The sequence below is a fragment of the Miniopterus schreibersii genome (genome assembly GCF_964146895.1).
Source record: "Miniopterus schreibersii genome assembly, chromosome: X".
NCBI lineage: Eukaryota > Metazoa > Chordata > Mammalia > Chiroptera > Miniopteridae > Miniopterus > Miniopterus schreibersii.
Window position 1 is genome coordinate 20,984,456 of NC_138104.1, and position 24,091 is coordinate 21,008,546.

General features: G+C 41.0%; 1 protein-coding gene across 7 annotated transcripts in view; it reads left to right on the top strand.

The window, feature by feature from the left end:
• AMOT (angiomotin) overlaps positions 1 to 24,091 on the top strand; it is a 62,545-nt gene that overhangs the window by 20,286 nt on the left and 18,168 nt on the right. For all 7 annotated transcript variants that reach the window (XM_081125055.1, XM_081125057.1, XM_081125059.1 and 4 more), the window contains 4 exons: positions 4,225 to 4,708; positions 8,167 to 8,311; positions 9,156 to 9,248; positions 12,202 to 12,347. In XM_081125055.1, coding sequence (XP_080981181.1) covers positions 4,225 to 4,708; positions 8,167 to 8,311; positions 9,156 to 9,248; positions 12,202 to 12,347 — 868 coding nt within the window. The remainder of the gene's footprint in view (positions 1 to 4,224; positions 4,709 to 8,166; positions 8,312 to 9,155; positions 9,249 to 12,201; positions 12,348 to 24,091) is intronic.

The window sequence follows — 24,091 nt, forward strand, 5'->3', positions numbered from 1 at the left end:
AGGGAGTGCAACCTATTGACAAATTACTGACAAGGGGAGGTAGTTGAATTGCTTTCCTGAAGTATAGCTTTTAAGTGGTGACACATTTGTCCTCTTTATTTGCTTTAACAGTTTGTGAGTACCTTTCCAAGGAACTGCTGCTACCACTAAACAATTAGAAGGCGACATTCCTAGTTCTTAATCCACAAATCACAGATAGGGATGCAAGGCAAGCTCTTTCAACAAATTGTTGTTCAAAAAACCTTTGTTTGCCTTTCAAGGTGCAGTGAAGTGCTAGAGATTTGTTGTGAAAATGAACAAAACGTTATAAACAATATTTTTATTACTTCATCTCCCCTATCCCCTCCTCCCCACTTAAAAAATAAATAATCCTGAATGCCCAGAACTCCAGATGGAGAAAAAGCCAAGCCATGTGAAGAATTAAAAATTTTCTGAATCTTTGTCTTTTTAAGTGTTGAGCCTTTTCTGCATTTGGGGGTTTATATATTTATCAACTGCTTTTAAAAATTGAATCTTCTCTGTTTGTAAAGCAGCCACCTCCTTTCAATTGTTGAAATCATGCCCAGATCTGATGTTTCTTGAAATCCTTGTTTAGTGGAATCTAAGGGTGACCTAACTCTGTAGTTCAGAGCAGAGCTGGTTGTGCAAAAGAAACAATCAAGAATTTGCAGCCTTCTCCAGGATTCACAGATTCACCATCACAGAACCTAGGAAAGGCACTGTGTCTGTGGGGAAAATAAATTGAGTTCCAGGCTGTCGGCACCTGCTCTGGTGAGAGTGTGAGTATGTGGGCTTGCACACATGTGGACCAGGAGTGTGTAGTGTGTGTGGAGGGGAGTGGGTGGATGTGTGGCTGGGGAGGAGAAGAGCTTCATCAGTGAGGTAGCAGGGTGGAAGGTGGTATGTCAACTCAGTGGACCGGTTTCTGCTTTTCCTTTGTGTCTTCACTAGCTGTCTGTCTCTGGGAGGGAGTTCTGCCTGATTTGGGGAGATGCTGATTTTGGCCACTGGCCTCTGTTCTGCATTTATGCTCTTTCCCCTTTTCCACAGAGCACTAGGGACCCAGTTTGTCTTAGGAAGGGGCAGAATGAAGGGGGGGAAGGGGCACGGATGCAGGCCAGGGCTTCCATGGGATCATGTGATTCTATTGTCTGCTGACAGCTTGTTCCTGGTTAATATGTCAGTGACCATCGATTCATGCTGCAATGCTGGGCAGTGTGCCGCTCACCCGGCTGCCACCTTTGTTATTGTTATTGCTCTTATTATTTAATCTTAAGTATATTTTTGCTTCCTATGACATCACCCCAGCTCTCCCCTACCCCTGTCTTTTCTCAGCCCCCTCCTCTCAGTGGGAACTTCACGACAGTGTTAATACTGTCCTGCTTTTTTTATGTGGTGGGTGGATGCTGGAGCCCAGATGGAGTTCTTTGGCTGGAGGGCTTTCTCTCTCTTTGTGACTGCCCAAGCCTTGCTTCATGTTTGCAAACCTGCCAGAGACGGACTGCCTTGGTTTTCCCAACATCACGGTGCACTGAAACCTCCCTTTTCCAGCCTGGGGAACCTGAGGGGCAGCTGCCTTGTCTCCCCTTATCTCTTAGGCAGTACCCAGAGTCATGGCCAGGGCCACTGCAGGCCTGGGCTTATTTGACTTTGGTGACCTCTTTTCACAGACCTTGTAAGTCTTCTCTTTCCCAAGGTCCCCAGGAGGCCAAGAGCTGTTCAGGGCATGGAGGGGCCTTTCAACCTCCTGGCAGGAGGGAGACCAGTGGCCAGTCTGTTTGAAGGAGAGCCCTGGATTGCTTATGGGGCTCAGGGGAGCTGGGGAGAGGAAGCCCAGTTCAGAACTGGGCATTCAGTCTTTAAAATGGAACACATCCCAGGCCTTGGGTTTCCAAATTCTGGCAATGAGGATGAAGGTTAATATGATCGTTTTTCCCTTAAATTTTGAGAGCTGGATTGGAGAACATGAAATGCAAGCCCGTCTTTTCTACCCAGAATATCCAAAAGCACCAACAAAACCCAGGCATTAAATTTAATGTGGGTGAGGGACATCTGTAATACTTTCAACAATAAAGATTAAACCTATTTAAAAAAAAAACTAAATTAAAAAATTATATTACTATAATGTGTGATTTATAAGTATATAAAAATAAAATCTAAGATGATAAACCAAAATAAAAATTTAATTCTAGGGATATATATAATAATAGCTTTTACTCAAAGAGGAAGAAGAAGACATAGTCAATTTTACCTCTGAGGAAACTGCAGATCCACAGTATGGAAAATGGGAAAAGACTCTTTCCCAAATAAGTTTGTAAACAGCTCCCAAGCTTTTGATTGGAGGAGTGCTTTGAGTCTTGGAAGAAGAAAGGTTATGTAAAAGTAGTAACTTTCCAGTTGTAATCATGAGAACCGTGGAATCAGAATATGTGGATATTTCTTCTATCCTCAAATAGTTCTCATACCCTTGTCAATATTCAGTTATTGTTTATAGTGACATATGTATGGAATTGGAAGGATGTGGGTACACCAGAGGCTTCGATGGGGCTGAGAGACAGAAACTAGGGCTGGAGCAGGTTTCAGGGCTCTGATGAACATCAGGTAATTGGGTATCCGTGAGCACATGTTTGCAGTGATTTTGTAGCAGTAAAAATCCCTAATAGTGAGGATCGCTTGTCGGGCTATATAAATGAACAGTAATGATAACTTGAAAGTGTGTGGGAAGGATGTACTTTAGCATCTGGAATACCAGTTAAAAGTTAATTGCTCCTGGCGATTTGTCCCAGTTCCACCACGAAATTTTATGCAATTTAGTGGGAAGATTAAATGGATATCCCATAAGTAAAATCACTAACAGGGTCAACCTATCTCACTGGGAGGTAGATAAGAGACTCTCTGCAATTCCTATTGAGCTCCAAAATGAGAAGAGCCCAGTATTTTTTAAATTAATTTGCAACCTCAGGAATGAAACGGGCTCTTGCAGATAAAGTAACTTAAGCAATGTTTTACAGCTAGTAAGCACTAGAAAAGATCTCTAAACTCTGTTGGATCAAAATCCCATACTCTTAGCCATCTGTTTTCCTTGGACTGAGAAATATCAACTATAGGATAAGCATCTATAGGATGTTGGAGTATATGAAGTTCATTGGGGATGGGGTATATAAGCTTTTTGTCTTTAGTGTATATTGACATATATTCTTCCTTGTAGTGGTGATGGTGGAAGTAACCCATTCACATATTCTGATTGTTTCTCTTAATGGCCAATAGTCTGGTTTTAGGAAAAAATTGTAGAGCAACATTAAACAATGTACCAAAGGTCTTTTTCCGGAACTTTCTGTAAGCAATAGGCTGGGAATCTGAGCATCAGTGTGTGGAAATCAATATATTATGGAGTGGATAGAGCCTGGACATGGGAATTGGGAAACAAGGGTTCTACACCCGGGCACTGTCACTAACTCACTCTGTAATATTTGGCATATCGCTTCCCCTTTCTGGACCTCAAATGACAGAGTTGGACTAAATTTTGTAACTGAGACCTTTCCAGTCCTTACATTTTGTGATTCAGTACATCAAAAATCGCATAATAGTGTTACCTATAATCCGCCCCAAGACATGGCATTATTACTACTAATAGGCATCAGTCAGTTATTAATAACTGTAATCAATAACAATTATTTGGTATCTCTAAAAAGTATCTACATATCCTCAAGTAATTTTTTGTGAATATATGTATTATCAAAGAGAGTTGCAGATAGAAAGATGAGGGGTGGCTTAGACTGCTCATCACTATTTCCTTCTGGGCAAGTGGAACATATTTTCTAAATTTGACCTTTACATGTGCCAGGCCACGTATAGATTGTCAGAAAAGATTTAGTTTAAAATGAGGTGAAAAAGTACCTTGTAGAAGACTCATTTAAAGTGCTTTGACTTGAGCACCAACTGTATAGGCATACATCACTTTAGTTTTCACAAAGCAACCTTTGAGATCATCTGGTTTAATCTTCCACAGGATGACATCTCTGTCTGTCAGGCAGTCACAGAAAGCCAGGCGTAGAAAGGACTGTGGAGGTCTTTTGCAGAGATCCCCTAGTCTAACACTGCCTGCTCCTCAGCTTGCAGGTGTTCTGGGGGTACTGGAGGCCTCTTCACCTCACTTTCTTGTGCCCTTCTCCCCCAGTGCCTTCAGAGAGAGCTTAACCTTAGCATGCCCTCCATGTTTTACAGGCCAACACAGGACATCTCATTGCCATTGTCTACCAGGAACTCTCAGCTTCACAGCCCTACTTCGTCCCTCACATCTGGAGGTTCTTTGTCTTTGCTGCAGTCTCCACCATCCACTAGATTATCTCCTGCTCAACATCCCCTAGTCCCAAACCAAGGAGACCACTCAGCTCACCTGCCTAGGCCGCAGCAGCATTTCCTTCCTAATCAGGCTTACCAGGGTGATCATTACCGTCTCACCCAGCCGGGCCTGAGTCAGCAGCAACAGCAACACCACCACCACCATCACCAGCAGCAGCAGCCAGGAGAAGCCTATTCAGCTATGCCTAGGGCTCAGCAGTCTTCTGCTTCTTATCAGCCAATGCCAGCAGATCCTTTTGCCATTGTTTCCAGAGCCCAGCAGATGGTTGAGATCCTCTCAGATGAGAACCGGAACTTGCGACAGGAGTTGGAAGGATGCTACGAGAAGGTGGCAAGACTGCAGAAGGTGAGGCTCCCATGTTGGGATATTAGAGTCTCCTATATATCTTGCATGTTTAACATGGATGTAAAAGTTTCCATTTGTGGATACCTGCTTGACTTATGGGCAGGCCTTCAGGATTCTTATATCTGAAGGTTAGATCTGGATCAAACTTTGGAAAAAGCCTCTGCCTTTTTTTCTAGGAGAAGTAACATTTTATATTTATGTGAGGAAGAGAAAAACATATTTATACAGTTTTCCCAGACACCATAGCCTTAAGAAAACTTGATTGATTGTTTTAGGATCCTGATAGGTCGAGAAACTTCTTCATAAGGTCAAGAACAATGGTGATGTCTGTGGAAGTGAAGACCTGCCAGCATAAAGACTTTCTGTCTTGATTATATTTTCCCAAATACTGAATTTGAATTCTAGATATAAAATCATAGTTTCTAGAAAAATCTCATCATTGAAATTAGATACTACCCTACCTTGTTCTGGAAAAGGCTTAGAGCACTTTTCCAAGTGGGAGTTCCCATGGTGACAGTTTTTCAACACCCACTTCCTTATCCTCCTCTTTGCTTTGGTCCTTCCCTACAACTCAAATTCAACATCTGCTCTCTCTGGTGTGTGTGTGGAGGGGTGCAGGAGGGGCTTAGCACCACAGCTGGGTGACAGGTGACAGCCCTAGGCTGAGGAAGTAGAAAAAGGAATGTACCTCCCCCAGTTCACATTCTTCCCTGGGCCCTTCTTGTCTCCTGCAGCTGGGACTTGAGCTCTTGAGTGCTCTAAGCTAGGAACCTTAGCTCTTGGCTTCCAGTGGCTGTCTGTGAATAGGGTTATGCCTTTGGCAGCCTCTTTGCAGCTTTTGTCATTGTAGAGCTCCTGTGGTTTGATCTCCAGACAATGCAAACTGTTCAGGGAGGTGCGGGTGAAGGTGGGGGAGGGAGGGGAGGTTGCCTGGTATTGTTCAGCAGCTCTGTCCTTAGGAGACACCCGCAAGTGGAAATTTAAGGGGCCTGAATGAAGCTGAGAATTTGTAAACCCCAAATCTGGGTCCTAAAGGAGAGAGGACATACTGTCGGCTAAGTATTTTCATGTAGTAAAAACATTTCCCCCAAAAGTTCCCAAATCGGGATGGGGTTGTTGGGGTTGAGTGAGAACTGTTTCTCCCTGACTTTGCCCCCTCTCCATTTAAATTTTTTCTCCATCTATTTAACTCTACCCCCCATCACAATGGTTCGCTAAGTGGATCATATTCACACACTAGAGGCCAACTGGCCCAGTTTGACTGATTAGGTCTAACAGTTGATACCCTTCCCTAAACTCTGCTCAGGGTGGCTCAGCTCGAGTGTTGGGGGAAGGGAAGACCAAACCAGTGCTGCAGTGGGTGGGAGGCACAGGTGAGGTAGAAGAGGAAAAGGAAAGTGGGAGATACCAGCTGGTGTCAGAACAAATTAGGAGGCCCAAGGCTTATGAGCAGTCGAAGTAGACAGAAAAAGTCTGGAAACTCACCCCCTACTCTCCCTCTCCCCTGCTGCCACCACTGAGCAGACAAAACTAGTGGATGTGCCCTCCCATGACTTCTTTTCCTGGAAGGTTCTGTTTACGGGTGTGCAACTTGCCCTTTTGGAGGGTACAGTGTCTACACAGGGGGGTAGGGAAAGGACTGGTACAAGATCTTGAAATAGTACTCTGAACAACTTGAGTAGAGGGACTGCCTTCCAGGTGTGGCATTCTGTGCAGAGCTGGAAAGCCTTGTCTTCTAAGGGCTGCCCAGAGCAGATCAACACCAAGCTGCTCTTTCAAATGGAAATGTTTATTTTCTCTACTCAGCACTTGAATTTCACGCAGAAGCTTTATCAGGCTCAAGCCTTGCAGATCATGTCTCTAAATTCCATTCACCAGTTTCCCCCTTCTGTGCTGCTATCTTGGTGCCATCTGCAAGGAGAAAAACATTCTCAAGTCTGCTCTTTTCTGTGGTGTAAGCCTCATTTGTTTGCAGGCAGTCCTTGCATCAGGCATAATTTTGGAGCTGGGGCAGGTGGAATCTGAGTTGTTTAACCACACCTTTCCCCCACTCTACCAGACTCCTACTTTTGCCCCTGAAGCACCCTGAGGTTTGTTTGTTAAGGAGGATAGTGAAAAACTGAGAGGGAATGCAGAATGGTTGCAAGAATCAAATTTAATTTGGAATTTGCTTAATAGTCTGTGGGGTTTATTTGTCTTATTCAAATTATATGCAAATAGCTCTGCGGTTATTATATGTGCAATGGAGCTATAATGGTTACAGAAAGACTCTGGAGTCTAATTTCTTATTTTCTTCCTGTTTTGGGCTGATTGGGGCAAAACCCTTTCCATTTGATGTCTTGTGGTGGTGTTTTTTCCGTTTTACCAGATTTGCAGATGTGTCATGAAACACAACTCTGATCATGAATTTCTGTTTCAAAATCTGTACTCATTTCCCACTGACTATGGGATCAAGTCCAATTGCCTGGCATTGAAGCCTTTTTATGATCTGAGTCCACTCTATCTTTGCAGCCAGATCTCATTAGCTTTCCCCTGTGTACCCCATAGTGTCCAGCCAAATAGGACTACTGGTCATTCTGGGAATGCATTTGCAAACTCAGAATAGAATACCCTTCCACTCACCTGTGCTCATTGAAATCTGATCCAGCTTTTAGGATCTGACTCTAAATGCCACCACCTCCCTGAAATTGTCCTCCTCTCCCTTCATCCCCAACCAGGAATAACCTCTTCCTCCCCTGCACTTAATAGGACTACTCTTATTTTTCTTAATAATGCCTCTTTCCCTATATTCTTTTACTTGGTTTGCTCAAAATCTCCTCGAGGTCAGTGATAATGTCCTCACTCATATTTATATACCCCATAGTCCCTTAAAGAGTTTTTGTAAATATTTGGCCCTTGGTAAATATTTGTTAAACTTAACTGAACTACTACATGAGTCTGAGGCTTAGAGTTTTTACGGTTTGCTTCTGCCACTAACTTGATGTTGGAAAAGGCAATTTATCTCTTTTCTCTGCTAAAATGAGGAGAAATATCCTTGTGAAGGCAAATATCATGGCAAATTGAAATAAACATGAGAAAGCCCTTTGAGCACTCTAGAATAACATTATCTAAATACATATACATTATTATTTTCAAAATTAAAAAGTTCTTACTCAGATAGGAAAATCATTTATAACTATACTTAAGAAATTTATTCTCTCCTACTACCTTCTCTGAAGGCAGAAACTGTACTTTTTTTTAACCTGAGAAACTGTCCTGAGCCAGAGAGATAATTACTGAGCTTTAAGGTGAATTTAGAAGTCCTTCTGGGAAACTTTTCTTATCTGTGTTATGCCTCCTGGCGATCTAAAAAGCCCTGGGCTAAACTGTCATTAAGAATTTGCACGTCCGTTTTTTCCTACCATCTTTCCCATCAAGATTCAACCATCCCCACTATCTTTCTTTTTTTTTCTTTTCAGGTGGAGACAGAAATCCAGCGTGTCTCAGAGGCATATGAAAACCTTGTGAAGTCATCCTCCAAAAGAGAAGCCCTGGAAAAAGCCATGAGAAACAAACTTGAGGGGGAGATTCGAAGGATGCATGACTTCAACAGGGATCTGAGAGGTGAGGGAATCACTTCTGAAGCATCAGCCTGTTAAGCATACGTTGAGGCTCTTCAGTTTGTTCAGCCCGCTAGTATGATTAATAAATTGCAAGGCATAGACCAGGTCAGGATTTTGTAACTGCAATAATACTTGGTCCCAAGCTTGCTTAATCAAAGTGGGATGAACTGATGTGTTCATCAGATGGTACCCATCCTGGGACTCCTGGACCCACCTGCCTTTCCCCCACAATTGGTGCTGCCTCTCTTCTTTAATAGGTTTTGCAGAGGCCAGTATTTTGGCAGTACAAGCTTGAAATAGTGATATCCTTCATTGTTTCTAGCACTACCTCCTTGTATTTTTACCCTAACATGATAATTTTGAAGGTGGTGAGAAATAAACACTTTCAACACCTTCAAAACTGATGACCTTGGGGATGTTGTTTTCTGTCTTTGGATTTAGCTTATCTTATCTATAAACTGAGGGAACGGAACTAGATGCTGCCTATGGTCCCCTTCCAGCTTTGACATTTCATAATTTTAAAGACTTTATAATAACTTTGATGCTTTTTCTCCAGGTGAATGAAAGATACATATTCAGGGATAGATTCCTATGCTGAAATTTAGAATTCTGCACTTAGATTTTGTCAGCATGGAATGCAAGTGTTAAGTGCTCAACTCCTCTTCCCCTGCAAGGGTCTAGTTTTGTTTAGAGATCTACATTTGCAAACCTATGTCCATGTCACCCATTTTTGTGTCACAAGAAGAAGCAGGCTTGTTTTACCCAAGGTTGGCATTGAGAGGGCCAACAGCATGTGCATGAAAGTTTGTGTATGGGGCTCTGTTGATTGTGTCCGAATTCTACAGAGCGCCTGGAGACTGCCAATAAACAGCTTGCAGAGAAGGAATATGAGGGGACAGAGGATACCAGAAAAACCATCTCTCAGCTCTTTGCAAAAAGTAAGTCTGAGCTCTGGCTAGTGTGGCTCAGTTGGTTGAAGTGTCGTCCGTACACCAAAGGTTGTGGGTTCAATTTCTGGTCAGGGCACATACCCACGTTGCAGGTTCGATCCCCAACTGGGGCAAGTATGGAAGGCAACTGATTGATATTTCTCTCACATGGCTGTCTCTCTCTCTCTCAAATCAATAAAATAAATTAAATTAAAAGTAAAAAAAAAAGTCTGCAATCTTTAGCTGCAGGTAATAATGTGTGAATGGCAATGAGGTGTGGGAAAAGGTCACACAGTTCTGTTTAACCTAGAAAAGTCAGGGCAGAGTGAATGTCATCTAGGAAATATTTTTTTCCTGTTCAAGCATGAAGTTGGGAGAATTTGTTCTTTTATTTCTAGGCCAAGAAGGCTGCTTGCCACAACATCTAGTGATATCCACATGGCTCTTTCTGCAGAAAAGTCCCTTGACATCCCTGCTTTTGTCATGGCTAGCTGAAAAGGACTTTAGTGACCTTGGGGTCCTTTAATGTTGACAGGATTTGTTTTTGAAGGCTTCATGTGCTGGCTCTGGTAGAGATGGGATTAGCTTGCAGGACTGATGATTAGTGTTTGCAATACCTAACCTGCTCCTGGGGCTCCCTCAGTTAAAACACCTTGTATTATCATATCATTATATCTTGGTGGACTACAAGGCTAGCTAGAGGGGGACCACTGCTATGGCCTGAACTATGGACTCTGATTACAGAGTTGGAGGATATGGGGGAGGGCAGAACTATGTCTTCCTTATACTAGTGTTTCCTTTGGAGATACTCCCAAGACCGTGACAATGAATTAATCTTCTTTATCGACCCCTAATGGACTCCACCCAGCGAGACAATGCCTTATTCTTTCTAATTGCTACAATAAAACTGGCAATAAGAAAAACTACACAGTGGATTGAGTCCACAGGGAGAGTGAGTTCAGTGGAAACATGAACTACCCCCACTTCTGCAGATGTCCTTAGTTGGTGTCCCCTGCCCCCAGCCTCCCTCAGTATGGCTCCCAGCTGGAGTAGTGCTTGGTGGGACTTGTCAGGCCCCATCTTTGCTGGGCCTCCATATGACCCTTTCAAGTCATTCCACGCAGCTTCCAGTGAGCTTTTACAAGTGTGTTTGATCTCCACTTGCACTATCCCCCTCCCTTAATGGCTGCTCCATGCTCTGGCTTAACAACTGGGAATTTTTCTTCCTCATTTCCTTGAATCTGCTGTTCCTTTATCAGTATGTCCTAGAGGAAGGAATGTGGTTTTTCTGGTGTCATCAGTACCTACTGTAAATTGTTGTGAAGTTGCTTATCTGGTGTCACATTTACTCTGGAATCTAGTTAACTGGTGGAAAGGGTGGCAGCCTCCCAGGACAAAACAAAACAAAACAAAACAGAAAAATGTACGGTTTCTTGCCCTGGTTCTGCTGGTTCTCTATGTGGAGTTAGTATTTAAAATGTCTTAGTAGCTCTGCTACTGATTTATAAAATGTGGTAATTTAGCAGATCAAACTATACTAACAGCAGAGTGAAAGACTGTTAAATGGTTCCAGAAGGAGAAAGTGGACTCCACCTCTCAGGCAGGGAAGAGGGCATGATTTGTGGCCCTTTAATTTCTTTTGCCTTTGGACTTTGCTTTTGGTTGGAACTGTGGCAGGAGCCAAGAAAGCCCTCTTGAAAAACCTCTCTGGGGTATGTGCTCGAGCTACCGTAGAGAGGCCAAACCAACTGAGCCCTAGGAGAAGTCAGTCTGGTTCACTAGAAAGAGTTTAGAATACTTTGGCCTTAAGTATGGTCTCTACTACTTATTTTACCGATTGTGGGACCTTGTGCAAGTTACTTAAGTCCTCTGAGTCTCTGTTTCTTCATATGCAAAATGGAGAAGAGAAGAAGACCTTCCTTATGTGGTTGTTCTGAGGGTTAAGTTCCTACAATACTTGGTATGCAATAACTATTCAACAAATGGTCATTTCTTTTTTTAAAAAAAAAAAATATCTTTATTGATTTCAGAGAGAGGAAGGGAAAGGGAGAGAGAGAGTTGAAACATCATTAAGAGAATTATTGATCGGCTGCTTCCTGCACGCCCCCTACTGGGGATCGAGTCTGCATCCTTGGCTTGTGCCCTGACCAGAAATTGAACAGTGACCTCCTGTGTCCTAGGCCGATGCTCAACCACTGAGCCATATTCGGCCAAGTCAATGTTCATTTCTTTCCAAGGTACATATGAATAGATATATAAAGTCAGAGTGGGAAGGAAGGGGAGGCTGCCCTATTAAAGTTTCTCCTACAAACTTAAATATTAAGGTCTCAAGAGGAAGAGTATCTCCAAATGAGAAACAACACTGCTCTTTGAGTTTCTGGTATGAGGTCTGTCCTAGTTAGAAGGGGAAGAATCTAAAAAAGCACAGAGAATAGCTACATGTGTCATTATCATCTGTAGATACAATGCAATTATAGATTGAACTTGTTTAAAAACTGGTAGTGAGTAAAGTGTGGGATTTGAGGTTTCATGCATTTTATGAAATACGATTTTTAGATTGATTTTAATATACTTTCATGGGGAGACAATGGGAAAATTGGGGGAGGGGCCGCTTTGATTGTGTTTTTGCTAATACAAGACCATTTGAAGATAAAATTGAGGAGACAAGCCTACTTGTTCTTCTGATGTGTGTGTGTTCTCCTTTGTGTAATACTTTTCCTAACAGTTTTTATATTTACTTTCTCATCACTTCTGTTCAACAGCCACACAGTTAAGTGACTGTTCTTAATTTATCCAGCAAGTTAGTAGTTGAGACAGTGATAGAGTCCAGATCTTGGTTTCCTGGTTCATTTAGCTGTAAGAACTCCACAATGTTTAGTAATGGGTATGATTGACAGTTGTCCTTAGGTAAGGTTTTGAGCCAGCTGCAGAATGGCAGTGTTGATATTTCATGTCCTTATAGATAAGGAAAGCCTGCGGGAGAAGGAAAAGCTGGAAGCTGAGCTCGCCACTGCCCGTTCCACCAACGAGGACCAAAGGCGACACATTGAAATCCGAGACCAGGCCCTGAGCAATGCCCAGGCCAAGGTGGTAAAGCTGGAGGAAGAGGTATGTGTAGTTTCCTCAAGTAGCCTGAGAGTGGAAGAGCTGGGAAATCAAGGGCACCGGGGGCTCCCCATTTTGGTGAACTGGCAGTTGCACTGTCTTCCAACAGAAAGGTGCCATCTGCTACTTCTAGTTATAGCCATGCTGATGCATATGGCTTTTGATTTCTTTTTTCTGCAACTTCTTTTCTTTGGCTCCAGAATAAAAAATCACGAAGGTCAAGGAGCAGTTTCCATTTGCTCATTCATATAATAAGCTAACACCTTCCCACCAAGTTCTTACTAGGTACCAGCCCTGCCTTAGGCCTGTGACCTGTGATAAATATATATAAATTCCGCCCTTACAGGGCTTTATCTAGGAATGGTTAGAAAATGATTTCAGATAATCTAAAGTACTCCAAGGATCTTGAAGTCAGAATGATCCTTGTCTTCCCATGCTCAGTTACATGTTGGTCCCCTCAGATAAAAAAATTAATCTTTTAAAAAAATATTTTATTTATTGATTTCAGAGAGAGGAAGGGAGAGGAGAGGGAGAGAAGCATCAATGATGAAAGAGTCATTGATAGGCTGCTTCCTGCACGTCTCCTGCTGGGAACTGAGCCCTCAACCCGGGCATGTGCCCTGACCAGGAATCGAACCACGATCTTCTGGATTATAGGTCAATGTTCAACCGCTGAGCCATGCTTGCCGGGCTAAAAAATGAATCTTGATGGCTTTGCCTCTTGTTGTTGAATTTATTTTGCAGGTGGATCTTAGGATAAAAGCAATCTGGGAGGTATCGGACAGGATGAGACCCAGGGACAGTTTACATTTTATGGCAGGCCAAAAGTTGTGTCCTTGTTCTTACTGGCCAGGTTCTGGAATATAGGTATGTGGTGGGGTGAAGTTGTCAGTTATTTGTGTGCAAAGATGGAGCCTTCCCTTGACAAACTCAAGGGCCCCCAAACTACTAAGTATATGATTAATATGTAGCTGATCAGCCTTGATGTAGATGTTACTCGATTTCAACACTAAGCTGTGTTTGTGTGAAATAGAGGGAACTTTGCTGCTGGCTTGCCACTAATTGATCTTGGATGTCAGTTGTCATTGTATTAGAGTGCTACTAACTCTTAGATGTTTTGCACTTCAGGGAATGGGTGTGTTCTAGAAAAAAAATTGGTGCTAAAGTATAACTTTGTAAAGAAAATTTCACGTCTCCCTGACTTATCTCTTCTAAAATTTGAATTGTTTAAAAAGTAGCCTCCAAAGCAAGTGGAAAGCTTTATAAACTTGAGAGCAAAATATTTAGTGAACAAGCCCTTGGCATTCTGGCTATTGTATGTGAGGCATTTTCCTACCTTTACTCATTACCTGTTCCTCTCCCTCAGTAAGAATGGTTCTAGTTCCTGGAGATCTGATTTACAGGTAGACTTTGCTTCCTTTCTTGGATATTAAAATGCTTGTTGGAGCTGAGTTGTGGGTTTATACTTTTTCAATAGGCAACACCATCTAACCTATGATGTCCTTTAATCTGAATTGCTTAATTGTTAAACTTTAGGTTGTATAAAATTAGGCTAATGTCCTGCTTCATGAGTTGTCTACATCAGAAATATCACTAAGATGCTTTACTGTGGGGTGGGGGAGTGGGTAGGGAGAGATTAATAAAAAAATTTATATGCATATATGTATAACCCATGGACACAGACAATAGTGTGAGGAAGGCCTGGGGGGGGGGCGTGGATATGGGGTGGAGGGGACCAACAGGGGGAAAAAAGGGAGATATCCGTAATACTTTCAACAATAAAGATAAATAAAAATAAATAAATAAAAATTGGGGTAAAAAGATGCTTTATTGTAAATGAGGAATACTTATGTATTCCTGGTGTCCAAGTCTAAGGAGCTTAGCACACTCTTTAGCCTTTTGTTATACCTCATATATACCCTTCCTCCCCCTTTTTGCAAGGAAATTGCAGAGGATAAGACTGTATTCTTTTAGAGAAGGGAAAACTGAGAGACCCACTGAGAAGAAGTAGCTTGCTGGTGGTCACATGGCAAGTCTTGGGTAGAGCCAGGAATAAAACTGGAATCTCATGACTCTTCATTCCCTAGACCCTGCTGCCTCTCTCCCTGTCTGAATCATCTTTTGGTTCCACTCCCAAAAAGAAAATGTGGGCGCTTGTTCAGATTTAGTAACCTCTGTATCTTTTAATTAAAAAGATTGCTTTACCCATTGGGCCCCTCTTTTTCAACAGACTATGGGAAACTTATCCAGACTGCTCTGAGGTTGAGGTGTACAAAACAACCTCATTCTGCTCCTCCAGAAAGGGTGCCTATCTAGTTGGAGATAAATGGGGACAAAGACTCTGCAGCCGTCTTGGTTTGCAGTGTCTGGGGGCTTGGTGGTAACTGCTTATTAATTATTAAAATAATATACATGTATGGAGAGGATCTTAATCTGTAGTTCCCACTGAGCAGCCCTCACTGCGACAGTTGCCTGAAATACATTTCTGCTTTGAAACGTTTGAGGTTTCTCTGTACATTTGTTCCAGAGATTTTTAGTTGTTTTCCAAGGTTCTGCCCCCAAATACTTAGATTCACAATTTATAATTTAAAGGAGAGGTCCTAAATATTTGCCTAGGATTGAATGGTGGCACCTAGCGGCCAGATATCTCAAATGAACTCATCAGTTATTGTTAATTTTTTAGTCTTCAGCCAACTTGTACTTTTTCATGGAGTCTAGTTGTTGGAAAATTATGAGTTGCTTGTGCTAAAGGAGGTAGAACATTTGATGGGGAGAGCAGGCTGGGAACCTGCTCCCTGACAGAATCCAAAGGCGGAGACCATGTAATGTCTTCTAGATGCTCAAGTCAGATCACCTCCAACACACAAGAGAGGCTTGAAATCACGCCTCAGGGAAAAAACACTGCTTCTTATTTCCCTTTTTGTTTCAGCAGCCTATCAGAGCAAGGATTGCTTGTAGGTGGTGTTAGTCCTGTCTCCTCTATAACATGCAAAGGAAAACATCTCTTTCCCTTATCCTCAAATATAGGAATTGATCATTGAAGTTTTGCTTTTTGGCTATGACTCAACCCCCATTAGGCCTTGTTCTTCCTGGGGTAACATTTTTAAGTATGGAACATTCAGGAGGTAATTAAGGTGAATAGATAGCTCGGGAAGTCATCTAGTCAGGAGTCTTTATTGTGATTCCTTAACAAAATTAGTAAATGCTTCTAAATTAAGAAGGGTATCATGAGTAGAAAATGTATTCCTCTCTCTGAGATGGCTCAAGTATAGTCATGTTCGAAGGCAGAAGGATATGTCAGATGCCTGCCTGTGTCTCATAAACAAATAATTTGGTTATAGTTTACTAATGGCAGCATGAATTTTCCTTAGAAGTTCTTCCAGAAAAACTTTTTTCTTCTACTTAGCAAATGAGAACTAGGGAAATTAACCCAAATTAAGCCTTTTGTCTAGGAAATACTTTGTTAGCTACTAAATACAAGGTCACTCAAATAACTTTTGCACTGCATCAAGGTGGTCAGGTCAATATATATATATATATATATATATATATACACACACACACACACACACACACACATATATGTATGTATATATTAGTTTTAGGTTTTTGAAGTAATGATTTGACATATATATATATATATATATATATATATATATATATATATATATATATATGTTATATGTCAAATACATCTCAATTTTAAAAAGATGATCCAGGAGAGATTATGACTAATGGTCTGAGGACCCTTGCATGCCTTCATGTCTTTCTCTCTACAAAGTCATCATTTAGATACTTTTCCTGAAAGCTATTCCATCTTTCTAATCCCACCAAGTCTCTTGCCCATGATACTCTATTCACTGTGTTCTAAGATCTACACAGAAATGGTGCCTCAGGCTTACAGAGAACTTCCTCCTGCAATCACAACTTCCTCTTCGAAGTTCAGCACAGATTTTCTCATGGACCCTGCTCTGCTGACATGGAGGAAGGTATCTTGCCAGGAAGGGGACAGCGCTCTAACTAAAGAGCAGACCTTTTCTTTTTGTGAGTCACTCTGATCCAGGTTTTGCCACCAATCTTTAGCCTATGCAGCAGGCAGCTAGCTAAGACAAATGGTGCCTTTCCATCCTTGCTCTTATCTTTCGGGACACGTAGGTCCTATTGAAGTGGAGGCTCATTAAACTCCAAGTCAAAAGAACTCTGTGTCCTACAGCAACCATGGTATTCTCCCATTCAAAGAGACCTTCCCCTGCCCCCACTAATTTGACTTCACTGGAGAGTTTCGACAGATGCCTGGCATATTCACTCACAAGGCTCAAGGCAGCCCAGGCTTCTGGCTGGTTGCTGTCTTATGATCCAGAGCTGAGCCACCACTTGGGTAATTGTTTTAGGGATGGTGGGAAAAAGACGCTGGCAAGATCAAAGAGGGAAGATGCTGCGGGTGGGCTGCTTACTGAGCAAAGTGCACAGGAAGGAACAGAGTGGAATGTGGGAGGGCTGGCAGAAAGATCCAGTAAGTCTTGTTCTTTAGCTTTAGGCGGTGAGAATGACAGCCACAGAGATTCAGGAAAAAGGGGCCCAAGTGTTAACCTTTTCTGAACTGCAATGGCTACTGATGATTTAGACATCACAGTGATGACTTTTAGTGGCAGTGCATTTTCCAGAGCCCTTTTGCCACTCCACTCAATTCTCCAAACTAAATTCATATTGTTTTACTACATTTCCACCATTAACTGTTTATGGCTAATATTTTCTATTTCTAGATTTCTTGCCACTTATTTGATTTATCTTCTTTGGTTTTAGAGATGCATGATCTTCTGCTATCACACCTATCCACACAGTAGCATAACTAGTCTTCTTGTTTCTCAGTATTAAAGGAAGATGGTCTAGCCCGGCCAGGCATGGCTCAGTGGTTGAGTATTGACCTAGGATCTAGGAGATCGCGGTTCGATTCCCAGTCGGGGCACATGCCCAGGTTGCGGGCGTGATTCCCAGTTGGGGGCGTGCAGGAGGCAGCCGGTCAATGATGACTCTCTCATCATTGATGTTTCAACTCCCCCTCTCCCTTCCTCTCTCTGAAATCAATAAAGATATATTTTTAAAATTTTTCTATTAATACAGATAAATTTAAAAAAATTTTAAAGGAAGATGATCTAGGCATGGACATTTATATGTCTAACCCCAAATACTCTTCAAACAATAAGACTTCGTTGGTGTAGGTAAAACTCACACAATGGTTATGATGTATTATAAATGTGGATGGAAGATCCAAGGGTGTGAATTGCATATGCATTTAGAGTGCTGATAGCAATTCAGATAAAGTATATATCCACCAGGAATCTTTCAGAATGTTCTGATGAATTTTTGAATTATTTGAAGGACATTTCATCTAAGGATGACATTTCCCATAATTATGGCAGCATATTTTCTTTGAAATAGGTGTTGTTCCACCCAGTATGTTAAGAGATTATGTCCCCACCCCAAATAGAGATGGATTGACCTCTTAGAGCTTGGTTTTCTCGTTTTTTTCCTGACGATTTTGGTTTTTGAAATTCCCAAGTTTGAAGCCCTGTATATTTTTCTTAAGTCTTTTTAACAGAATGAACTTCATTCCCTTGGTAGCAAGTTTCTAGAGATGGTTTCTACTCTTTAATTCTTTTAATATCCACCAGTGGACCACAGTCTCTTGGCAATGGACAGAGGCAGCTTGCTAATACCAGGGTAGTGTTTCCAAATTGCTTCAGAGGGAACTCTTACTTGGAGCCAGGGACTCCTGGGTAAGGCTAAATCAAATCAAATGGAAATCACTGAAAGCTCACGGAGCAACATATAACCAGTTGTATAAAGGAAAGGAGCAAAGAAAGTACATTTCAATTGTGACATTTGTGATACATCGAGTGTTTGGAGTTGTAGGCAGTAGATGGGAAGATGAAATCAGACATAATGTAAGATGTTCTCTGTCGCACTGGACTTAGTTCTGTATCATTAGCCTCAGTGTCCTTCAGCCAATGGCATGTTTGTATATGTTGATGTTCATTCAGCTAGTAATAATAGTCCATCCCCTCTATGCATCCGTCTATATATTTCTTCGTGATCTATTAAGACTTAATTTTTTTGAGCAGTTGTAGGTTCACAGCAAAATTAAAGGGCAGGTATAGAGATTTTTCTGTATTCCTACTGCCCCCCCCTCCCCACATGAATAGCCTCCACCATTGTCAACATCCCCCATCAAAGTAGTACATTTGTTACAATTGATAAACCCATTTGATACATCATAGTCACCCAAAGACCATAGCTTACATTATAGTTCATTCTTGGTGTTGTACATTCTATGGGTTTGGATAAATACAAGGGTGGACAAAAGTAGGTTTGCAGTTGTGAGTATGAAAAACACAGTCTATTCTTGTGTTATTATTTAATTATTTTCCATACGAACAACTCTAAACCTACTTTTGTCCACCCTTGTATATAATGACATGTATCCATCAATATGGTATCATATTTATTTCTACCACCAATATATTTTTTAACATTTTGAAAATATTTCCAAATCTTTCAAGTTTTATCTTCTTTAGACAGATTTGGAAATTTAAGTGCACACAGATTTTACAGTTAGTGATAAGTCTAGTAGAAAACCCAGATCTCTTAATTCTAAAATATCCCACCCTATGCTTTGTCCACCAGTGAATAAATGGAAAAGGTTAATGATTAAATCACTTCCTTGCAAATGGCTGAGACAAATGGGTAGCTCTGGGGGCCCTGCAAGTAATTTTGTATATAGCCATCCTTTAAAAAAATGAATTTGAAAGACATCCACAGTTGTTGGAAGGAGGGAAGAGATGCCATCACGTGGTATTCATTTGCAGAGATCAGATTTTCCTGAGTCAGAAGGGGGTTAAGAGATCTGCCAAATGCTTGGGAATGGGTTCAAATTGTTGCAGAAGTGCAGTGGGAAAGTATGATTGATTGAACTCAAGAGTATTTGTTCTATTCTTCAATAAGTTGCTTTCCTGCTGTTCTTTCTCCCAGTTTTCCCTTTTTAAAACTTATCTCTTAACAGGAATTATTTGAAACCCTTATCTTGACTTGCCAAGCAAAGTAAATACATTTAACAATGTGTGTGTTTATTGTTTGTATATTTGCAGTTAGCTAAGCTATGCTATGCTCTTATTTGTTTTTATATTTGATAGTTATTTAATGTTAACTGGTCACCAAGAATATAGTGAACAGTGAATTAGAACTAGAACCTAAAACAGATAGGGAGGAAAATAGAAGGGCCCTGCTCTTAAGTGGCTTATGGGATACTGCCCTCAAATAGGGCAGGGACTTTTTCTTGCTTCCCATTGGATCACTACTGCTCTCAGATGTAAAATAGGGCCTGGCATGTGATAACCATCCAGTAAATATCTGATGAATGAATGAATGAATGAATGAATACATGAATACATGAATACATGAATGAAATTTTATAAAATGATTGCTTATAGAGTGCACATTACGTATGAGAGGCTCTAGGGAAGAGCAGCCATCAGAGTCAGGTAGGATTATTCAAGGAAGAACTCCTGGAGAGTTTATTGATATATTAAGGGGAGATAATGAAATTATTAGACTGATACAAAGCTGATCACATGCATTGTAGGCCTGGTCAAATTTTAAGGCAGTAGCAGCCCAGAATATTGGTAAAGGCATTTTTAAGAGCCACACCTAGGCTGGAAAGGGACTCGATCCCCAGTGGGGAGCATGCAGGAGGCAGTTGATCAATGACTCTCTCATCATTGATGTTTCTATCTCTCTCTCCTTCTCCCTTCCTCTCTCTTAAATCAATAAAGATATATTTTTTTAAAAAGAGCGAAATGAGGAAGGAGGTGTAAAAGTGCCTTGGATATAGTAGGGACCTAATTGATACTATTTGAGTAGATTGCTTTTATTCTTAAATAAGGCAGTTTCATAATGTGCTACTTGGGGAAGTCTGTTATAGCAGCTGTATGTAGGATGGATTGATTGTGTGTGTGTGTGTGTGTGTGTGTGTGTGTACATGTGTGGTTGTGTGTAGATGGGAGAGGGTAACTGAAAGTAAGGAGATATGTTAGGTTATTTATAATTTCAGTTGTGAAATAGGAACTTAAACTATGCAGGCTATAAAAATATAAGGAAATGCAAGAATGTGAGAGAGATTAGTTAGAATTAAGACAAAGCCATAGATAGGATATAGTAGACAAAGGAAAGCAAGATGAATAGCAATTCCAAAATTTTGAGACTGGAAAAATAAGGTATGTAATGACAATGACCAAACTATCCAAAGGATAGCATTTTGAGGGAAAATGAAAGCAATCTGGGGCATATTAACTGCCAGAGTGAAAAATCTTGCATTCAGCGAGAGGTCTATGATGAAAGAGAGCATGATAACCTTAAAAATAGGAATATAAGTTGCTGTTGCAAGTGCAGCGTGAAGGAGATCTCCAGGCGTAGAGCAAAGTTTCTCAAGCTCAGCATTGTTGATATTTGGTGCCAGATAATTATTTGGTGGTAGTGGTGGAGGAGCTGTCCTGTGTTCTATGGGATATTTAGCAGTATCCTTGGCTTCTACCCATGAGATCCCAGTAGCAACCTATCCCCAGCTGTAACAACCAAAAATGTCTCCACACATTGCTAAATGTTCCCTGGAAGGAAAATCATCCCCAGATAAGAACCATTGGTATAGAGGCAAAAGAGTAAACTACCATAGATTGGACCTTTAGGGTATAGCAAAAGGTAGGGGGTGGGTTTGGAAGGGAAGGTGGGTCTAAATAATTAAGACAGAAAGTAAGAGTGATTTAAGGAGCCACATTAGGAGAACATAGAATGAGGAAAAGCAAGGGAAATGGGGCTTTGATAGGTTTTTGAAAATTGGCATTTGGTAAGAAAACTCGAATGGATGGAATGATTTCCCCCATTTACTGACTCTGGAGGGAATTTGGTTTAAGTGATGGATTTACCTGGATTCTTCTAGGGACCATGGGTACTCGTCCCCATCTTGGCTTTAGAAACTTTCCAAGTGAACTTTTACTTCCTTGAACACTTTTCACAGAAAAACAAATCATCTGTGATCCTATGGAGACTACGCACATTTATGTTCTGTCTCTGGCATGCACGTACATGCACACAAACTAAGGCAGGACTTTTGTTTTTATCTCCAAGAATGTTCCTTTAAGGAATTCTAGGATCTTAGCCTTACTTATCAGTCAGTGTTGAAGGCTAAAAGGGGAAGGTTAGATTCATAAAATATTTGTGAGTTAAAGGACTATTAGAGAACATACAAGATCATCTGTCTAGCACAGAGTTGTTGTTTTAATGTCTTAAAACTTAGTGCACAGGGTGTACGTAAAAGATAGAGTGCTATATCCAATGGCAGTGAGGGGTGAAATACCATGGGGTCCTCAGGAATCTTAAGTTATGTAACCATGCTGAAGTGTCAAGGGTGAAAAAATGATGGACTGAGGTAAGATGGGAGACCCATTCTCTAGGGAAGACAGCACTCAAGAATGTGTATATGTACATATATATACACACATACATACATATATATATATGTGCATTTTAAGAGGTAACAATCTCTTTTGAAATGAAGTTTTATGTTAAACGCCAATATACAAAATGCATATCAGAGGAGCCATTTGATACAACTCGCCCACCGTAGTGGCCTCTGACGCACTCCACAGCACACTAGGACTCTAGAATACAGTTTGAACATTATTCCAGGGGTTGGCACTTTATCTGTAAAGACCAGAGAGGAAATATTTTCAGTTTCGTGGACCATGCAGTCTCTTGTGCAACTGCAACTGGTCAGCTCTGCCATTATTGCGGGAAGGCAGCTATAGCCAATACATAAGTGAATGGGTGTGGCTGGATTTGACCCACTGCTGACCATTTCAGTTTGCTGACTTCTAAAACCCCCCTCATTTTTTACAAATGGGGACTTTGAGGCTGAAAACAGGTAAGCAAATTACCACTAAGAGCAGAGCTAAGCCTAGATTCCAAGTCTCCTGATTACCACCTTGTTCCTTTACCTTTCATTTTGCTGTCAAATAGAAATTTCTGATATGTACCTGTGTGTGTGTGTGCATGCATGTAAGCATGCATGTGTGTATGTGGTGTGGTATGTGCTCTGTCTAAGGGTCTTTAGTTGAATAATACCTTCAACCATAGGTATTTATTTCTCCTAAAGTGTAGGTGCCCCTAAATCATATAATTTTGAGAGAATATGGTATCTTGGCAGCTACTCATTGCTCGGTTTTAATTGTATCGCCATTGAAGGGCCTTGTCCTATAAAGATACCTGAAGCTGTATTTCATGAAGTGTTTGAGGCCCAATGTTATATGTCTTTCTGAGAGCAAAAGCTGGGTTTTTAATGTCTTAATTAGACATTGATGTGATAATCAGTTACTGAGATAATGAGAACCATGTTAAGGCTGTCTGGAGTGAATGTTCAAAGTTGAAAGGACTAGAGTATGTGTGACTTGGCATTAACTTTTTCTTTATAAAAGAAAAACAACTCTGTCTTTTTGTACCAAACACTCTACTAAGCACTTCACAAGTTCTCTCATTTGATCTTTATAGAGGTATGCGGCGTTATCCTCTCCGTATTATTGATGAATGAGTAAACAGAAACTCAGGGAGATTAAGCAGCTTGCCTGAGCTTGCATACCTAGTGAGTGGGGTTCCCAAGATTTGGACTTGGGCAGTCTGAAGCCAGAGCTCATGACCTTTACAATTTTACTTTATGGCCTCTCTCTTTACCTAAGAAGGAACCACTGACATTTCTGATGTCATTGGAAGGTGAAGTTGAAGGCTCAGGGTGTCCTATATACTGATCTACCATTTCAGAAGCCTAGCACAGGAGATTAGTTTCTAGAGGAGAGGTGGAAGGAAGAGGGAATTTATCATGATGAGGTGAAAGTAAAGCATATAACATCTGGGATAATGGAGGATTTAATAAACCATATAGACTTTTGTTTATTTCTACACATTGATGAGATCTAGAAAATAGAGTATGTAACTTAGAAGATAGTTGACTTTGTTGGTTGCATTTATAGGGTCTTGCATGGGTAGCATCCAAGAGTTGTTGTTTTCTATCCTTACTTATTTAGAGATGAAGCATTAACTAGGTGATCATAGTTTTTATGGGTGAGCTGCACCCTTTCTGCTTTTAAAGGAGGTAGGAGAATTATGCCAGCAACAGAGGTCCTTGTACCTTTTGGAAAATCATCCCAGTAGTAAAGAAAGCACAATGGGATTTTCCTTGGCCTGCCTTGTGGAAGTTGTCTGATCTGCATGCCTATCCTCAGCCAACTCAGAAACCTCTTTCTCCTTTATTGTTTTTCCCTTTCAAAGGGGTGGCTCAGCAATAGAAATTGCTGGGGATGCTTTTGGTAAGATTTTGAGGTTTCCTTTCTCAAGAAAGGCAGAGCGTGGAGAAATTCACCTGACCCTGGACTGCTTATTTTTCAGTTCTCTGAGCTTACATTGCAGTACTTTACCATCAAGTCAAGAACTGCGTGCTATCTAACTTTAATTGCTTTTAAGTATAACTGCTGTAATTATAGTTAACATTCTCTGCATTAACATTGTGCTGCTCATCTAGGGTGATTTTCAGAGTGATTCACAAATAAATGCATTCAACTTTAAGTAGTTCATGAGGATAATAGATCTCAAAAGGTGAAGGATAGAGGATATTTTCTTCTTTCCAGTTATTCAAGGCTTAGCAAATA